The sequence below is a fragment of the Aphelocoma coerulescens genome, chromosome 27 (genome assembly GCF_041296385.1).
Source record: "Aphelocoma coerulescens isolate FSJ_1873_10779 chromosome 27, UR_Acoe_1.0, whole genome shotgun sequence".
NCBI classification, from domain to species: Eukaryota; Metazoa; Chordata; class Aves; order Passeriformes; family Corvidae; genus Aphelocoma; species Aphelocoma coerulescens.
The window spans coordinates 6662009-6682749 of record NC_091040.1 but is presented as its reverse complement, the minus strand read 5'-3'; the positions used below and the strand labels follow the sequence as shown (position 1 = coordinate 6682749).

Sequence of the window (20741 nt, the reverse complement as noted above, 5' to 3'; positions counted from 1 at the left end):
GTCAGTGGAGCAAAACAGATTGCAGGTCCAAAAATCTACGTTGGGATTTTGGTCAATGCATTCACAATTATATTTTTTTTATGCTTCTTAAGGACTCAAACAGCCAATTCCATGATACACTGCTATTCTGGTGAAGTAAACTGAGTCAGCACTGCTAAATGGCAGCAACCTAACCATGTCTAGGACCCAGACATCAGGATAAGCTCACTTCTGTCATTACAGCTGGGGCCCACCTCCTGCAATGTAAGCAAAGTACTACTTCATTCCCAAAATCCTTTAAAGGTCCATTACATCTCTTAAGGGCCAGCTCCTTTCTCCTGCAGTAGGTTAGTTTTCCAGCTGTGGTGGAGGAACTGGGTTTAGCAACAAGAATCATCTGAGCTACACTGATTACGGCACACAGCATCTCAATGCCTTGGCTTCCAAAGCCACACCATCACTGCTAAAACTTGGCAGTCTGGGTAATAATCAACCAAGTCCTTCCAAGCTCTAACTCTGGGCCAGGCAAATGCCTCAGAGAAAGCAAACAGTCACGTCAGGCTTCAGTTTTTCTCAAAAACCTTAATTGCAACCTGTTTTCTGGCTAACATTACCAATTTCAAGAGTATGCTTCCTTCCCCAAAAGAATGCTTGTGCCTGAGAGTGGCCTCGCAAGAGTCTCAAGACCTGCAGATCATTCTGATCAAATGAGGAGTGAGACAATTCAAATCAGCCAAGAGAATTGAAGAGAGGTAGTAACATCCTGAAGCTATTACAATTCCTCTGCAAGTTCTGATTGCAGAAATTTTCCAGTACAGTAGAGATTAATTCAGGTCTGGAGGAGGTTTGTATCACGTGAAAGACATTTTAACACTCTGCTTCCTTCCAAGATCACACTGACACCTGCAATGGCTAGGACACTCAGCGTTAATCTCCCCATTTTTTTGGGGGAATAGATCAAACCATTGACATTCAGTTTGTAAGAAGAGGAGGGATCTTGCAAGGGCCCAGAATAGTTTGTTATGAATAAGCAAATATCACAGGTTTAGCTGCAAGAGTAAAGAACAGAAGATAAACACAAGCACCTGTGTAAGGAGAGAGAGACAAACTGGCCTGGCTGAAACTAACTGTGACATCAATATTCACCAGAAATACTCTGTTCAACTCCTACCTACTCAACACATAGTGTAGAAGAAGAAAACCAAAGGAAGAATCCACTTGTCCCATTGTGGGTTATCTAATAGGCTGGAATAAAGAATTGTCCCTAATCCCTCATACATCTGCAACATTCAGAGATGATATTTCTTCATTAACTTCTCTTATAAGAGATGTATTAGTGAATTAATACATGATAGGATGAAAGTCCATTCAATTAATAGGATATATTTCAGTTTTTAGAAACATTAAAAAGTATCTAGAAGCATATGTGAAGTTCTCCCTTCAAGCAGCATTACAAAGCTTCTGAAATCCAGCAACACATGGAATTCTGAGCAGAGTGTTCAGTGTTGGGGTTTAGTTCAGTATATTCAGGAACTGTGCAAAGGTCTCTGCAGAATAACAGAATTACTGAAGACTTTGCATTTGGCTTTGGGAATACCAACCTTTCCCACAATGTCTCCAGACTTTTGTGACACTCAACAAATGCTGAAAATTTTTAAAGAGGCCCAGCCAAAGGTCAAAACTAAAGCTCAGGCAACCGAGCCTCTGAATACTGCTTTGTTAGTTGCAACAAATTTTTTTAGCTGCTCTGTCCTAAAATGGTTTAAAAATACTGGTCACTTCTTCACATACAGACCTCACAGAAATGCTGCAAGTGAAGTGGAATTACATGCCAAAAAACAGCACCAGCTGTGCACGTACACACATTTCTCTGCAAACTTTTGCTAATGTCTCTTGCAAGTCATGTGCACACGAACAGAAGTAAAATGCCTTCCCAAAATAACTGCGGTGTGAACACTGTTCAGGATACCCAAGGGGTCCAATCAAGATCAGAATATCCCTGACTAGTGCTGCACAAACACACAACATACTCCCAACTCCATGGAGAAGTTCATGTTCTACAGTAGAACACAGGGTAACTAATGGGTCAGATCTACCTTCATTAAGGACCATAATCCCTCTGTACCCACACAGTTTGTTAAAAACATTCATCCTGTACAATTTAAGCTCAGATATTCATGTCAGCTACAGCTGGACTAGCGACTGTCCCAGGGTCCTAGACATGGCTTTGCTTTTAGAATCCAGTTTCAGATTTAAAATGGAGAACAAGCCAAATCACTCACCAAGAGACACTTCCCTATCCAGAACCTTGTATTACCTGTCTGAAGCACGGCCACCAAGTTAATCAATGCGAGGCCACCAGCTGTGTCCCCAAGAACACTCACCGGCAAGGGGTTGGACAGGGAATGCTGCGGAGAGGATCTGGCGACGGGCGGCACGCTTCTGCCGGGACTGGTTCCTGGGCCACTGCCCCCAGCAAACTGGGCACACAAACAGATTTGATCATCATGAATTCCACAGAGATACTACTTTTAACCAAATTTAACACAGACAGAAGAAACACGTTTATCTTAAAAATGAAGCCTTATAGGCTTCAGGGAATCATTTAAATAAACTGAAAGTAAATTTTAAGAGGAAAACCTTAACAGTTCATGGAGTTTTCAAAATAACAGAAGTATGTCAGACAAACACTTGTATTTGCACCAAGTACATTTTCCTTTGTAACACAAAAATATATAAACCTGCACACTTGGCCATAGATCAGTTATTTACTCTATGGAATTAGGAAGCCTATTCCCTGTGAGGAGACATGTCTGATGTGCACCACAGGAGTGGTAAGGAACGTTCACCTCCACTGCAGCTGCGCCAGTCACTGTCAAAGAGGCAGGACAGGTAAGGAGCTGGGGAACTGCTCCAGCTGGTACAGAAACCCCTACAGTGTACTGCTCATAAAAAAATTTACCCAGCAAAGAAGTAAGCACTAATAAGCACGTAATTTCCGACTCCAAGTTACTCCATAAAATAAAGAACAAACTTAAGAGAAAAGCTACAGCTCTGGATTGTGCAGACCTAGAAAAACTTTAGATATTATGCAGTGCAAAAAGAATACTGATTTTTAGAATGTCCATCACTGTTTTGGGAAAGGGTTCCCATGCCCTCTATGGTGCCAGCCTCCCATGGGAAGTTTTTCTTAGGAGAGAACCCTATAAGCAACTTCCCACTCCAATCAGCAGGACTGTGCAGGTGGGCTCTTTTGCAACACTGGACCCCTAACAAAACTGTCTGCAAACCTAGAGATATCCTCAACTGAGACAGAGGTTCCAATGGAAATCAATCTCAAACCTATACTTAAGTGAAAAAAATGCCTTATCGACTGCTCAACTAAATGTTAATTAAAAATCAACTTCCTCATATCCTCTGCCTAATCAGGTATGAGCGTATCAGGTTGACATCATCAGTCCACGATCCCAATGAAAGATCAGTAACACGTCACATCACAAACTTCTATCTACAGATTTTGCAAAATGTGAATTCAGGCAGATTTGCCAATGAAAAGATTCTTACCTCAAAATAATCACTAATTTTATGTCCTCTAGGAGTGCCTTTCCCTAAAAAGGAAAGCAAAGGATTAAAACCAGAGTTGTACTTTTAAGAACAGAAGTTATCATGCCATTCTAAAAACCTCCTCCTACATTTTGACACTCCTTTTCCTGTTCAGTGCAACACCTATCACAACAAAGCTTCTGCACAACAAAAGCCCGCCCCAGGGTTACAGCCCTTGTGCTGTTTTTGGGAGGCTTTACAGTTGACAATTCAATTAACTCTCAATTCCAAACATGTCAGATCCAATCAAACAGCATTTGCACTTGCTGAAGTACTTAGAAAACACTAAAGGTCTTGACTGTTGCATAGGTTCTCCAAAATTTCCTTCAACATAAGGAGAGAGCAAAGGGTACTTTTACTCCTCCGCCTTCAGATAAATTACTGCATATTAGATATCTCACAAGCATTCCTGTAAGAGTTTGAGAGATAATTAGCAGTGGCTTAACATCAGCTCATTAAAACTTAGCCCTTTTCTTTTATTATCGTATTATCAAAGCAGTTCTGTCAACACAATTCTCATTACTTTCTTGTTGAAGAATGAAAGAAATCAAAATCTGCCCCTCAGCCCATTTGCTAGAAAATCTGAACTTGGATTTAACATGCCAGGTTTTCCACAGCACTCAGGACAGCAGTGCCTGCTTGGGCACAGCTTGTTCCTGATTTGTCATGGCGAGAACTTGCTCTAACAAGGCAGGCACACATCTTGGAAAGCAAGGAAGAGATTACAGGCTGGATTCTGAAGTCTGGCTGCCGTGTATGTAGCAACACAGGACCAAAACACCACTTCAGAGCAGCACACAAAGCCTCTGGGCAGCCTGTCCCATAAAAATGCAACAATTTGTGTGAATAAGCCAAGTATTTTCCTGCCAATAAGGATAACAAGGCTCCCAGAAGAGAATACACCATCATGGACTAGTTTATAACAAGCTGCCGAGAAGAGCCATTAGTTTCCTAGGACACTGCGTGTGCAAAACGTGCCCGAGTTACCAAGCATGTGGCAATCCTGAGGCAGTGTTGGAGCGTGGATTACCTTGACTGGTCTCATAGGTTTCTGCTTTCCTCTTCCTATTCCGCTGGTCATTCTGCTTTTTCTCAGGAGTCTGTTAAACAATACTTCAAAATTAACATTACTGCAGTTATTCCAAGATTTAAAAAAATGCCCAAACACAATGATCTGCTCCATATCCCCAGTGGCCATTTCTTTTCTCTGGTGCATTTGTTTCTATTGTTGGTACTTAAAGAAACAACTGCTCTCAAAGAGCTCCTACCTTCTCATAGATGTGCTGCAGGAGGGAGAGAATGTGGTTAACAAGGTAAATTTATTTTTTCTGTTTCAGCTACTGCAAGCCAGCCTCTACGTCCAGTCACCTCGCGGGGTTAGCAGAGCAAGCTCAAACACTTATAAAAACCTGTGTAAACTGCTTCAAGATGATCATAGTACTGGTACAAGGGGAATAATGATGAGAGGTTTAAGTACTGACATCCAAATCTGCAGTCCAATCACAGTCTCTTAAGCCAATTCACTTTGCCTGCAGGTAATGCTTCTTCTCAAAGCCCACTGCAGATGGCTAGAACTATCCCAGGACAGCATCCAGGACAAAGCTGTTACAGATTCTGTTTGCTCCTCACCTGCTCTCATTAAAGTCAAGGGTCAGTTGCATGTGCCATTTCTGTGAGCGCCCAAAGACCTGACAGGCAGCTGATCAAGTGGATTTATGCACAATCAATTTATTTATGCACAGGCACAATATAGAGCACACTTGACAGGCCTGAGGGCTCCAGAAGTGTCATGCCTATCTGTCTGTACAAGGCTAGCAAGCCTAAACATGTGAAAATGGAGGAGACCCTGGCATGATGCCTTCCCTATCACCAGGGTCACATCTGTGGCCAAACTTGCTGAAGACACTGGGAAGCAGACTGCTGGAAGCAGCTCACTGAGGTTGCTGAAAAGAGATGTCTTGTCATTCCCATCACCACTGTTATTTTACAAACATCTCTTAACCCAAATCATCCCAAATAACTCCCAAGCTGTATGTTCTCCAATCACTGCAGCCACCATTAAACTATAGCCTGGGGGCAGGGAGAAAAACACTGTGCAAAAAATAGGTCTGGGGGAAGAAAAGCCATGGCCAGAGAGTCTGTGGTAAACTTAAGTTTCATACTCTTTGGAAACCCAAATATCGAGTACCCTCTTTAAAGATCTCTACCAAAAGACTTACACATGCTAAGTGCAGAAATCAATCTCCCCCCTTTAGTAGGATAAAAAGGATAAAATTGAATCTAAACCTGGCTGTGTCCCCAGTGGGTGCTGGACATCTACAGACCCATGTTACCAGCTGGGCACTCGCAGACACAGTGTTGTTTTGGTAAGAGGATGGAGGAGATGTTAAGACAAAGGTGATTATTGTGTCCGCAAGGTACTTTTTTAGAATGAGGGGACTGAAAACTCCAAAACTACCTAGACTTGCTGCTCCAGCCCCTGTATGTGTAAAAGTCCGTGACATTGCCTCCTCACTGTGTAGTGAAGAGCAGCTCCTGAACAGCGTTGGCGTGACTGTAACACCACAGGCTCCATTACAGCCTCCATGGAGCTGTGAGCATATTAATGAGATTCAGTTTAAGTTGTTTTTCCATTCAAGTACTTACATAACAAAAATGACACACAACATTATCTGCTACAGACTGAAAAAGCAAGGAATGGGAGATTCAAGTATGTCAGCTTGGTCAATTTATATCTCTCCACAAAAGTTCATTAAAAAAGAACAATTAAAAGAATGAATACTCAAATTTTCACTATTAACTACACTTACTTTATGGAGTTTAAGATACTGCATTCTCAAAAGTCCCTCATACCAGTATGCCATATAAGAGAGGGAAATATGATCCAAAACGTACCTGGTAACTATGGGGGAAGTTCATAAAACATTCGTAAGAAAATGCACTTAAATTTGAGATTTTGGTTTACTAACATGAAATTTTAGAGTAAAAATCCATCTAGAATTCATTTTGCTGCTTTAGTGAGCATTTTGAAATAGTTAATCCTAAAGAAGTGAGATTAACCAGGGACAAAGCATCAATTTTCACCTCCTCACACTTCCACAGAGCAATCCACAAAATGCTCTGCCTTGTATTAGGCTCAGGCAAACTCACATATTTGATAGATATGGCAAACTTTTCCATTAACGCTCTCTGGCTTTTTATGCGTATCCAAAAACGTATCCCACAAATCCCAATGAACTGAAAACAGTTTCCTAAGATGAGCTTTATGAAGACTGTGTTTGGGATTGGGTAAAACCTACCTGGAATGGTGGGAAGCTCCGAGGAGGAGCTTCACAGAGAGGTCGAAAGCCTGCAGGGTCAAGCTAAATACTTCCCTGGTCCCTTTCACTCTCCAAACTAAGACAACCACCACTGACTCTCACACAATTTCTTCCATGTTTTAAGTTTGATCACGTTCACCTTAAACCCAACTACCCCGAGGAGTTGTGCCTGCTTACCTCCAACTCTTTATCGCTCAGAGAGCCCACGCTGCACAAGCTCTGGTTGGAAGACTCACTATTTAATGGACCCTAGTGAAAAGCAAGCAAAGACTGTTAGAAACAACTTCCCTACAAAGCAGACCCATCCTAACAAAGACTCAGTCTCTGGGCTAACTACAGTTACAGCACCATCACGGGTCAAACTCCCAGACACAGGATGGGGCATTAAGAGGCTTCAGAAGCCATTTGCAGCAGGACAGTTGGATTGTTCAACAATTTTTTCTCAGGATAGTGATCCAGCCTTTGGAATATTTCTGCATCAGTTCATATCCTAACTGGTCTGTTTACCCACATCCACGAAACAGCCAAGGTGGTATTTATAGAAGCCTAAGGTTTGAGGAAGCAAACCTGATTTGTTGAGTAGTAGGGGTTGCAAGCTCAGATCTCCTGGCAAGCATCTGCTTGACCCTGAGCTAAGCATTCAGACACATCTTCCATCTGGCAAGCCAGCTACTACTGTATCAGATGCTTATCTGATTTAAATGTGTAATTTTATGCTTTTTTCAACACTAAGAACGTGAACAAGTGAAAGTTGTGTTAAGAGCAGTACAACTGGTACCCATAATACAACCTTTCCCACTTGGCTATTTTATGGACCCATGTGTGACCTACCCACAGAGCAGCTGCTCCCACCAGGCCAAAGCAGAAACTCAAGAGGCTGGAATAGATTTACCAAAACAGTAACTGGGTACCTCAGGAGTCTGCTGCATCTTTGCAGGCTCTGCTGGATACACATCTGCATTTTTACATATCCAAGCAGTTTGAAAATTATTTAAGATCTCAAACAAAACTGGTTTTAAAAGGAAAAAGTGAATCATGCAAAGTCATTGTGTTTTATCCTGACACAAAAGTATCCTCCTACAGATCTAACTTAAGAAACAAAGACAAATTTGACAAAGATGTAAAAACAAGATTCACAATTAATGATGGAATGTATTAACAGGAAGAATGACATGATAAAGCCAGCTCTCCATTAATAACTTGTGAGCATCTTTTCCCCAAGATGCATTCTATTTTAACATTTTTAACTTTGCAGTAACCACTTCCCACCAATCAATCTTTCCTCAAAGCAAAGCCACTTCTCATTATACACTTGAGCAGAAGACTCAAGTGGTGGAGTGGGGGAGAAGCATTAACACCACAGAGAAACCCCACAGTAGGTAATTTCTGAACAGACCAGTTCTCCCTCTCCTGTTTAAGGGACAAACAACACCATCAATTTGTGACATAACCTAGCTATTACTAACCCCAATTCCCAAGCAGGCATGTGCTGAAAGTAAAAGTTCTGTTTACCTTCTGTGTTCACTGTGAGCGTTAAATATCAAATTTGTTTCTCCTAAAACTACATGCTCAGTTGGTTCAACCAAAAAAAAAAAAAAGAAAACCCAACACCTGAATAGCTCAAGAAGCTAAACATTCAGGATTCCCTTAGAGAAAAACTGCAGGTTTACATTCTTTACGCCATACCATTAACCCTTCAAGGGATCACACAAATAGCTCAGGACCAGAAAAATGATTCACCTCATCTCTTCAGCAATAGTTGCTTTTAAGCAAAGCAACAAGCTCCCAACCACCCAACAAGATGGCTCACAAATGTTATAGGTACAACTCTTGGTCATTCCAGGAATTTACTCCTTGGCCAACAGGATTTAAAAGAAGTGCCAGCACTAACATTAGCTACATCCACATGAAAGTCTCAGTGCTAAAAAAATTGTAAAATCTTATGGCAAGCGGCAACAGAAAGTGAATCCTTTCACCCATGAAAAAAGCTTGTTTATAAACTGCACAAATGCTGCCATCCAAAATATTTCCATTCTCTCAGAAACTCCAACCCCAACAGCACATCTGAGGCACCAACCAACCTCCTGTGCCAGGTGAGAACTTTGTAAGATACAGGAGCATCTCTCCAAATGAGCATTTGCTGGTCTCACACTGGGGTTCTGACATGATGAAGATGAAAGTGAAAGTTGTTTCCACGTTTGCTTAAATCTGCTGCCTCCATTTTGCAGATGGATAGCAAATGACAGGAGCAGCTGTCCAAAAAACACCATGTTTGAACTTTCCACAAACATTATGATTGAAGGGGAATGTCAGGGGCTTACACAAGACAATTCTTCTGCAAGGTCCCTGTATTCTGGCATCACGTGGAGATTAACTGATGGGGCCACGTATACCTAGAAATGATACTAAGATTCAAGTTTATCCTGTCCAATACAAGAAATCCACTCAGTTTGAACCTGAATGTAAAGTTCTGGGATGCAAGCAGCTGGAAATATGCCTAATACAAAATCCACAATGTTTTTCGTACTTCCAGTACTACAACCACCTGTACTGACTACCCTGTGTGGGAATTTTTTAGCTCTACCAGCCGGAATCAAAGCCATTTCTTGCATCACTAAAAGAGTAGTTTGATGCTGATCAGATTCTTGAACAGAAAAAAACCCTTTTTTTTCTTCATTTTAAACCTTCCCCTAGAACCTACGCTGATGATGTGGTAAAATTCAACTCAGTGCAGTAGTAGAAAGGGTGAGAAGGAACCAACTTCTTCATTATGGAACTGGAACAGAACAGCTTGTCATCGTCTACAGATATCCAGCAATTTCACTGTCATGTGTACTGATTTGTGAACAAATGCATAATTAAGTCTTTGTAGACATGTTTTGACCTGATGCAGTGGGTCAAATTCATGACCTTCCCTTACCCCTGATCACCTTTGAGAGGACCTTCCATTGACACTTTTCTTACTCTAAAGGATTAGACCTTTACAGACAAGAGCTGAACTTGGCAAAGTTGGCAAAAAGTCTTGTTGTGATGCATTCTGGCTATGGAAACTCAAATTGTTCACTAGAACATGCTGTACTCGAAGCAACAAAGATACAATACCTAGGACATTTCAGGAACGTGACCTGGTGCTCAGCTGCACCTCTTCTCATGTAGTGAGTCAAGAGAAAGGAAAAGCAAGTTTTCCTGATTATCCAGATAACATGAGGTTATGTGTGAAATTAGGTATCAACTGCTTATAGCAACAAGTTTAGGCATGGATGTGAGAAACCATATATCTGAGTATCTCCCCTCCGCTAACAGTCAGTGAGTGTGTATATAAAAAATGCTTCAAATCTGTATTTTATCATTCCTGACTGTTTATACTTAACTCAGCAACTGACTTGGGATAAATGTTCAGTACTTAATTTAGCATACCATTTTTAAGTGGACATGACACAAAAGGAATTAAAGGAATGAACCTGAATTTTGGAAAAAAACCCCAACTAAGCAAAGGCAAAGAACATTAACATGAGAATACTGCCAGGGAAGTAGCAGTGGGGAATAATAAACATGCAATAGTTTACACAGGAAGAGCTTATGAATTTTGTTCTAGAAGTTATCTGGCTTTTCTAGACCACTTTGGGATAATACTGCACTTCTCTGCTCTCACTTCCAGCCCACTCATCCACTGTGCCCTGTCAAGGCAATCGGTGATGGCGCTCAGCAAAAATTCAAAATACGTGGGTCATCTGAAACAAGCTAATAGTTCCTATAGTGTTTACCCAAATGACAAGCACAAGAACAGCACACACTTCCTCCTCCACAAGGAATTTCTTTCCAAGATAAGCCGGCATGCTCTTTTCCCTTGTGATTCACCTATCAACTGCTGCTTCAGTCTGTGACCTACCTATGCACAACAAAGCCTCCATGTTGAGAACTGGATGCAATAGCAGCAGGCACTTTCAAGACTCCTACTCAAGAGGCAAGAATTTAAAATCTGGCCACTCACAGGAGCTGGTTAGTCATTTCTCCCTTTGCCAGAGCCCCTGGAAAGCCCACAGTAAGGCTTCAATCGCTGAGACTTCAAAAGAGACAACTTATCCTGCTAATAGGTCCCACCAAATCATCTAGAACAACACCAAGCTGACTCAGCTCCCCTTACCATCTCCTGCCTCCCATGACTTGTGCATTTCCACAGCCTCTCCAAGTTCCCAGAAATGATCCATCACTCCACAACTCAAGTTGGGCAGTCTCCATTTTGTGCTCTCCAATTCCTTGTACTGAAAGGGAGCTCTAGGAATTCCAGCTGCCTAGCCAGAGTCTCCAACATAGGCTTACATCAACGTGCACTGCAAAATTCTCTTGCTGTCTAAAAGTGGAGGAGACATGGAGATAGACATGCTTCATTACCTCAAGCCAGGATAACCCGAGTTCCTCTGAATTCTGCAGCAAATCAAGAGATTTCAAAGGCAAAGAGTCAATCCTTAGTTCCACTAAAGGTTAGTGCTGAGTCCACACAGGTTTACACCAAAGTGAAATGGTCGAATGGTTTTAGTTACTCTGGTCCAGTGCTACTGTGTCAGGTTTAATTAACATATTCTTATCTTAATTCAAGCATCACATAAGTATGAGAACTACAACCTGCTTCTTAAATGAACTTTTAGAAAAGCTCAGTAATACTGCTGGATAATGAAATCCCTGAATCACTGAGGTCTTTTTGCCATGAGAAGTTAATCTACTCTCAGATGTTCACAGGTAACCCCCACTCTATCAGATGGGTAAGCAGATTTGCAGCAGGATTTGCTTGCCTTCCATTATGCCTCAAGAGTTCTCTCTGGTTGGAAATACTGTATTTTTATTTTACTGATGGCAAACTGGACAGAAAGGTAACACAACTCACTCTAACCCTCAGCTCAGGAGCAGAAATAGGACTGAGATCTGACAACTATTTCTGGGCTCTAGCAGCCAGACAACACATTTGAAGTAATGTTGCACACAGAAGCATCTGAACAATTTTCAAGTATCTGGCATAAAGTCCTGGCACATTCTGTGGCAGCTACTAAATTCAATTCTAAGTTTTAAAACTCTTATTAACTGGTTCTTCTCATGGCCTATGACACCTGTTAGGGACCACCACTGTGCAGCACCATATCCCTCCAAGGAAGATGTGATCATCCTCAAACACGAATTCTCAATGTGGTAACTTTGCTGCTAAAACTTCTTGTTGAGTACATCACAGAACTGGAGTTGCTGAAGTGATCAGGACTTCAAAAGTTACAGAGGAAGAATAAAAACTAAACTAATACAAGCAAACACTGTTCTTTATGAACAATTTTTGGTGGCATATATTCTACAGCATTACCTCAAAGCAGGAGGAAAAGGAGCACTAGCTACCACCAAGACCAACACTTTTTCAGTTCTGGCACAGTCAGATGGATCTACAAGATTCCTACAGCCCAGTTACCCTCCCTATAAGTACTTCAGCCTTTTTAGTTTAACTATAAAAGTGGCACACAGAGCTTGGTTTGGAGAACTTTTGAAGACCAAACTTGTAGAAGATACATGTGCTGCTGTGAGGACACACCCTGGTTAAGCCTGAGACAGGCTGTGTGCAAATACAGATTCACGTATCACAATTATTCAAATTCTTACCCAGGTAAAGTCTGTGGAAATGACACAAATCCCTTGGAGTTAACCCACCTGGTATCTTAAAGACAGCACCCAAACAGGGGGAAGGGAGGCAGAAGATGAGAACAGACTAAATTAAACAATATTATCCAGAGAAACAACTCCTGGGCCTCCTGACCCAAGGAAGATGTCTAGTCAGGATAACACCTCATGGGAAAACACTTAGGTTTTCCCAGTAAGTAAATATGAACAGGAGCTAAACAAGCAGGAACAGTCGGTGTCAGGGTGTCAGGTGTTAATTCAGGGACTTGCTCTGGGAATTTGGGGAAGAATGGCACTTCACCATATAGCAAGAATAGACATCTAAAGCATCACCAGCTTTTTCAAGCTATCTAGTGACCTGGATGAAACACAGGAGTATAACAGTTGCCTAGAAACATTTCTTGCTCATAAATTTGATTCAATGAATTAACTCCAAGCTTCTAGTGAAATACATTCTTCAGCTACCAAGTAAGAAACTTCATCACAGGCTTGCAACAGAATTTTGAGGCTTTTGGGGCTACAAATGACCTCAGTCATTGGGTTGTGCCTTCAGCTACCACAGGAGGTGACAAGCACACAGTTGTTTCCAAAACAGTTTAGTATTTCTGTCCTCTAATACTGTTACTGGAAAGCTCTTCCAGAATCCCATGACTCTGATGGCTAGAAGCTTTTTTCTAGTTTCCAGACTGAAAACTTATTCTAGATCAGCTTGCTCTCTTCGTATCTCAAAATACCTATAGTTGGTTCTTTAATAACACAAAGGAACTGTGGGCTTGAAGTTGTATTAAGGTATAAACTAACGCTTTCATTTTATATGAGTCCAAAATACACCCTGTGTTTTTAAACATTAAAGAAAGAAGCCATACACAGCGAGATACACCCAGTGGGAGGAAGGCAGGAAGCGCAGTACAACTGCCTGCTGCCTTCACCCAATCACATCTGAGCATCTGAGATGACATTTCTTCCTTTTATGCAATAAACAGCACCAGATACCTTCCATCCCAGGAGGATGGGCCAGGCCCTGTCCCACAAGATGGCACTCACTTACTCCATAATTCTTTCCTTAAACATTTCATTGGAGACAGCTAAAAATCTTAGCTGAATCACACAAAATTGTATCACAGCTTTCCCAATATATTCCCTTTAAGACAGTGACCTACCAATGCCAGTGCGGAGCATGACGGACGGAGGCTTGGGGGGGTAGGGAGGGAATTTGAAGCACCAACCTGGGAGGGAATGTAGTAGCTGAAATTAATACTGCAACCAAGATTTGCTGCAACATAGTAGAGTCATGCTAATTTATATCAACGGTTGGCTCATCTACTGCAAATTAGCAAGAATGCAAGTAAATAAATAAATATATTGTTTGCAATAAGTGTAATGCACTTTAACAGTTTACTGACTAATAAAAGGTAAAACTGCATAACAACAGGTAAAAATAAAACTCAGCAACAAAACAGCTTTGCTCAAAGTGAGGCCTCCAAGGAATGAGGCTTTTTTACTTGGATTGCTTTAGAAATGAGATTTCAATATTCACCCCTACAGAAAAGGGCATGTACTTTCTGCTCCAAACATATTGGAAACATAATTAAGATTTGCTTTCCTGTATCTCTTAAAGGTTATTCCTTTAAAAGGAAGAGTTCCTAACATTCTTTGTGAACACTGAGTACATTCGCACTGTTTAAAGGTATAACAATGTCTATGCTTTTAGCTGTTCTAGTAAGATGTTTGGGTTTATCTGTACTGGTACAGCTAAAGATTCTAAAGTGACAAAATGTGGGAAAAGAGGCTAGAAACAGGTGATAAAGTACATGAAAAGTTGTAATGTTGTATGAAACAAGATCACAGTACAGTAAATGCTATCAACTTTTATGCCAGAAAAAGAACTTAATATGTTAAAAGTCTTAAGAGTAGGGGAAGAGATTAAAAAAATCCCCACACTCTTACTTCAGAAACCCAAATTGTTAACCCTTAACATCTAGTGTTAATCTTCCTTACTACACTTTCTTACAGCTGAGCATTTGGCCTCCTCGTGCTCTCTTCCCAGACTCAACCTTGTCTGAGAGGCAGAGCAGAAAGAAAAGCGAAAACTCAAACAAAACTCTTTCAAGTTTTGAATCATTTTGCATTTTTCTGAGAAATGCAGCCTCTACAACGTTTCTTCTCAAAATAATTCTAAGTGGCTTCAGAAAATCATCTAACAATGTGTTGCTTTACCAATAAGGTAGACCTTGATGTTGTTCAAAACTCAGTATCTCCCTCAAAAATTAACTCACTATCTCTGCCCTAGTTTAAAATGAGTTCTGCCACCACTTCATTGCTCAGAAAGACTGACATTAACAGCACCAATGCCTGGAGAACTCACAGCTTAATGCCAGGACACCAAGCAACCACACAATGTTGTTACTCAGGTGCCTTGCTTTAGACAGCTCCTGATCAAGTGGAAGCTGTACATGAGGACAAAGATGGGATTTTATTGGCAGGTTCTGGATTAGACACAGGAGAGCTGCCCTGCAAACACTTTTTGTGTGTGTTCCATGTGATGAGGTAGACAGCTCCTGCACCCCGGAGAACAACTCAATGTTTCAGTCCGGTTATGTGTTGTATCCAACATGTTACACTTGAAACTGTATCTCACCACCAGCCAAATTCAGCTCTCAAAGGTATTCTTGGCGAAAGGAAGAGCCAGATGAGATTCCCACTTCTACAAAGTTGTCATGGAGTTTTTTGGGCGTACAAGCTGCCTTAAGATGGAACAACTCCTAAGAACTTAATTAGAGCCCAAAATCTTCTGTTTAGAAAAACATCTGCTCAGAGAGATCCCATTTTCATTCCTCTTGAACATACTTCACACAAATTAGAGGTCAAAACACAACAAGGGATACAGAATCTGTTTGCAAAGCAAAATTATTCATGTAGAAATTTAAAAACCGAACCGAAGTGCAAGGCAGGATGGCTAAGCAGTCATACCTGTCACCACAGGTATTCACACTCACCTTGGCAACCCCAACCCCAGTGAACCTGGCCTCCAGGAGCTCCTGCCTGCGTGGGTCCAGGCTATGCAATTCTTCCATCATTTCTGCTGCTATGGGAGAACAACACTCAGATTATGCAATGCAAGGAAAGGAAAGAGACATTTAATATTCCGTGCCACTGACGAGACTTAAAAGTGCCTGTTCTGCAGCACAACCGCGTAGAGAGCGTTTTCTTGCAAGAGAAATGCAAGATTACCATGTAGTAACAACATGACTTTGCCACCATATTATAGTATTTAAACCATAACCCTGCTGGAGTTTCCTCTCCTCTCCTCTGTTGTACCAGCCATTTCAAGATCTCTAAATCCAAGAAACCAATTATGTCACATTCTCCCACTGGATGCTTTATTAAAAGGAAAACATAGGACCAGAGTGTTATGACTAAAAGCTTCAGAGCTTTTCATCTGTGCTGCATGACTAGGAGAAAAAAAAGCAACATTCTTTACCCCATAATTTATTTTTGGCCAATCCTGGAAATACTCGATCTCCACGAACTCCAGATTTCACTGACAACAGCTTTGGTTCTTCCAAGCACAGAGTGGGATTATAAGAAGAAAATAATGCACGATTAAACCTTTTAATTAACAAGGTAAAGCATCAGATACTTCAAAAATAACAGCAGCTTCTATATCCTGGATGTACCTGGGGTACCGCTTGGCAATCCAACACTATGGATGCCTTATTTCAAGGGTTAAAAACCTACCTAGCATAACTGTGTAAACAGGTTAAAAATCAGGGAATACATAATTCAAAGCCTGAACTGAGAAAAAATGGGACAAAATTCACTGTTCATTATAACTGTGAATCACATCTTTCCAACTGCACCAATCAAGTTCATTTCCAGAAATGTCTGTTCCAGTTTCATTTTCTGGACTAAGGTAGAAAAAAAAAAGGCCAGAAACAGAAGATAAAGATTTGCTGTATAAAGAGCATATGCGATGAGGAAAGTTCTTGAAGGGCAGCAAGTGCCCTCTAGAACAGGCAGTGCACAATTGTTTCTTTTATGAACTGTCCATTTTGTCCCTGCCGCTTCCTCCAAATGCTGTGGCTCCAAGTCACAGGGGCAAAGTGAATCCATCCGGGGGCATTCTCAGCTGCTCTCCTAAATCAGTCCCAAGCCTCAAAAACTAATGGGATCCTAAATGTGGTTATTAAACAACCGTATTTCTGCCACGGGCTCTAAACGCCCAACAAAGCTCTCAGCCCAGTTTTCAAAACAGGAAATCTGAGCAGCGAGGAAAATGACAGACAAGCCGCAAACGCCAAAATGTTCAAGTGCTCCCAGGGCTCTCGCCCATCATGGGGCGACCATCTACGGGGAATCGCATCCCCACACCGGGATGCTGCTCTGGAGAAGGGGCTGACACAAGTTCCCCCCGCCGGGGGCTGCCCTGGGACCCGCTGCACCCCTCCAGGCAGGGCTGGCATTCCCTCCTGTTCTCCCGGGAGGGGATTACCAGCACCCCTCTCCTACCCACTCGGGACGCAGAGGCACCGGCCGCCGAGTGAGCAGCCTTGCCCCGCTGCCAGCTGCTGCACCGCCTCGGCCTCTTCCTCCTCCCCTCCAGCACCGCCTCAACCCACAGCCCGAGGCTCCGCAGGCCGTGCCCACCCTCCGCCGCCCCCGCGCTGCCCCCGCGCTTCCCCCGGCTCTCACCCCCGCCAGGCCGGGCCGGGCCGTGGGGCCTGCGCTGCTCCGTGCCCGGCGAGGGGCCCAGGCCGCGCTGCCGCCGCCCTGGGGCTCAGGCCGCGGCCCTCTCGCCGTGACCCGGCCCGGCCCGCGGTACCAGCCCCCGCCACCGCCTCCCCCGTGGCCGCCCCCACCCACTCTCGGGCCGGGCGGGGACGAGGCGAGAGGTGTCCCCGCGCTGCCCCCGCCGCCCCTGGGGGTCTCACCTGGCGCTGCCGCTCCTGCCGCCGCCGCCCGGCCCAGCGCTCCCCGGGCACCGCGCGGATCCCGCCGCCGCCGGGGGCAGGAGCAGCAGCAGCAGGAGGAGGAGGAGGAGGAGGGAGGGAGGGAACCTGCTGCGGCGGCGGCGGCGGCACGGGCGGGAGGAGGAGGCCGGGGGCGGCTCCGCGGCCTCCGCTGCGGGCACCGGGGCTGAGAAGGGCGGAGGGGAAGGGTGGCGGGGGGTAGAAAGGGAGGGCTCCGGGCTGAGGGTAGGCCGTGGATCCCCGGCCTCGCGTGAGGGGCCTGGCCGGGCCGGAGCGCGCGCGGGCCAGCGGCGGCAGGACAAAGGCCTCACGGGAGGACCCGGCGGCCAGGTGGGGTGGGTGGGGCGGGGGGTGCACGGGGCTGGCGGGCGCGGCGGGGCCGGGGCAGGTGCGGCCCCTCGTCCCTCCCGCCCCGCGGCGCTGGGCCCGGCCCGGCCGATGGGGGCACACGCGCTGGGGAAACCGCGCCGCGTCTCGCGAGACTTGCACGGCGGGGAGGGGGGGTCAGAGGGGGCGGGGCCTGGAGGGGGCGGGGCCGAAGGGGCGGAGGGAGGGGCGGAGGGAGGGGCGGGTGCCGGGGTCAGGGGGGCTCGGGGGTCAGGGCGGGTCGGAGCGAGCGGGGGGAATGGGGGGTCACACAGGGCGGGGGGGCAGCAGGAGGTCAGAGGCCTATGGGATCGGGGGGGGCGGCCTTGGCCGTCATTAGGACCTGGGGCTCAGGGCAAGACTGAGGGGCAGGGGACATGGTGGATGTCACACAGGTATGGGGGAGCAGCGAGGGCTCAGGATGGACCATGGGGTCATGGCAGTCGGGGGGGCTGAGGGGGCAGCAGGCTTAAGGGCAGGTCAGATCCGGCTCTGGGATGGGGACAGGTCTGGGGGGCATTGCAAGATCACACACGTGTGGGGAAGCAGCAGAGGGGCAGGGTCCTGTGGGGTCAGGGGGGCTGGGGGTGGTAGGCACAAGGCAGGGTCAGAAGGGCCTGCAGGTCAGGGCAGGTCTGGGGGGTGCAGGAGGTATAGAGGGTGGTCACACAGAGCTGGGTGGCAACAGAATGTCAAATTGGACTATGGGGTCATGGAGAGAATGAGGGGGCAAGCACGAGGGGGGTTCAGATCCAGCCTTGGGGTGAGGTCAGGGCTGAAGGTCAGCATAGGGGGGGCAGGGGGCAATCACACAGGTGGAAGGGCAGCAAGGGTCAGGGTCCTAAGGGGGCCAGAGGGTGCTGGGGAGTGACAGGCACAAGGAAGGGGTCAGATCCAGCCAGGGCTGGGGGGGCAGGGCAGGCCTAGGGACATGTCACCCCCAGGGGAGCAGAGGCTGACCTACCCCCTGCCCCAGGATGCCCCAGAGAGGGGGTGCAGCTATGACATCCATGCACCCCCCAGTTCTTCCCCTCCCCTCCAGTCTCCATCTTGCACACCCATGAGCAATCTCACTCCCCAAACCACCCCCATTCCCCCGAGAGAGGGTGCAAGGGCATCGCAGCACCCCCAGCTAATCCCCGCTCCATGCCTGCCCCCTGGGAACACCACCCGGAGCGGGCCGTGCCCCTGGTTCGGGGCTGATCCAACAGGGATATTGTGTGTGAGACACAACCCAGGCGCCCCAGCAGCCCCCACGACACACAGTCCACTCTCGCCTTTCCGAGGCCAAGCTGCTGCCACACTCAGGTAAACAGTCCCAAAATTCAAAATAATAAAGATAGGGCTTGTCCTGGCTGGAATGGAGCGATTCCATCGCAGTTCATTTGGCTCATTGCAGGCGGCGGGGCAGGACCCAGAGCGAGCGGCTGAATCAGCTTTCCGAAAAGCAAACAAGCAGGAGAGGATTGTTGGGAAAGGAAGTGGCCAGGCCTGTCCAAGGGGAGGCAGGCGCGGATTAGCAATGGGAGCGGAGGTTCCTGGAGCTCGATAAAGGATTCGCCAGGGCTGGGAACGCCGAGGGACGCCCGTCACCTCCGCTTCACTGCGTGACATCGATCGATTTATGACCGAACTGGAACTGACTAGTTTGGCAAAAGGGATGTGGAGAGGAGCCGGCAGCGCATCGAGGAAAAACTGCTCCTGCAAGGCGACGGGGGAAGTTGTGTTATTTTAAAATTGCTAATTTATCGTACTTTGTTAACTCGGCGCAGCAAATGGCTCTGGGAGCGCTGCCTGCTTGTACAAGCTGCTTTTCCTGTGCTTTAATATGTTTTTTTTTTTTTTCAGTATGAGAGTCACTCCAGTTTCAGCTCCTGCTCCGTAAGTCACATTTTCAGCATGACCGGTGGCAGGAATTTGTAAAATAAATAATTAAATAAATAGTGTTTTGTGTCTGCATTGTGTTGTGGTTGTTTTTTTTTTTTTTTTAAGAAAAAATCCTGGAGTAAATATTCCATCAGCTGGTAGCTAATCACAGCCACTTAGGGAATGTTAACAGGACCACTTGCAGTGAACATTGTTCAAGGAGGTATAAATTTCATTTGTGCATTTCAGTTTGATTTTGGGTGGAGAGAGGAGAAGTTGTGGGAGCTGTTACACCCAATACAGGGACTGACCTACTGAACCCCCCAGCTCTTCTGGCTTCCCCTTCACTGCCCTTAGAAAACCCTCCAACTCCAAAGGGAGCACCCCCTCAGAGTGCCAGGCAGGAACTGGACACCAGTAACACCCAGTCTATGGCACTGTCCCCCACCTTTGTGTTTTAGGGGTGATGGGGGTCACTTTGGTCTAATTTTTCCTGTGCTTTTTGGACAGCGCTTGATGGGGCACTTCTTCCTCCTTCTCCATGCATTGCCAAGGACTGCATTGCCAGGGATCACAATGCCATCAGTATTTCCATGTAGGCCACCGGAAGAACCTTTCGCTGTCACAGAATCACAGAATGGTTTGTGTTGGAAGGGACCCCAAAGCACATCCTGTCCCACCCTCTGCCATGGGCAGGGACATCTTCCACTAGACCAGGTTGCTCTAAGCCCCATCCAACTCGGCCTTGGACACTTCCAGTGATGGGGCAGCCACAACCTCTGTCATTTCCTGAGAGTTGTTTGCTCACTGTCATTTTCACTGAAATCACAGACCGACCAATGCCCCTCTTCTCCCTTCCTCTGGCAGGAGCAAATTCCCATGGAGAGCCTCCTGGAGAATCCACTGCAGCCAGGAGTATTTTCCAAGACATCCGTTGATGCACCGCTGAGTTCCAGGCCTGACAGAGGACCCGTGGCCACAGCCA

General features: G+C 45.4%; 1 protein-coding gene across 7 annotated transcripts in view; it reads right to left on the bottom strand.

Annotated features, from left to right (window-relative positions):
- Positions 1-17848, bottom strand: part of TLK2 (tousled like kinase 2) — a 43227-nt gene extending 25379 nt beyond the window's left edge. For 3 of the 7 annotated variants that reach the window (XM_068996369.1, XM_068996374.1, XM_068996375.1), the window contains exons 1-8: positions 17486-17848; positions 16036-16113; positions 15551-15639; positions 13715-13780; positions 7080-7151; positions 4613-4682; positions 3544-3587; positions 2364-2459 (exon numbers count right to left, since the gene is read on the bottom strand). In XM_068996369.1, coding sequence (XP_068852470.1) covers positions 2364-2459; positions 3544-3587; positions 4613-4682; positions 7080-7151; positions 13715-13780; positions 15551-15631 — 429 coding nt within the window. In that variant the 5' untranslated portion in view covers positions 15632-15639; positions 16036-16113; positions 17486-17848. The remainder of the gene's footprint in view (positions 1-2363; positions 2460-3543; positions 3588-4612; positions 4683-7079; positions 7152-13714; positions 13781-15550; positions 15640-16035; positions 16114-17485) is intronic. The other 4 variants (XM_068996371.1, XM_068996373.1, XM_068996370.1 and 1 more) reach the window with 4 other exon arrangements.
- Between the last annotated feature and the right edge of the window lie 2893 nt (positions 17849-20741).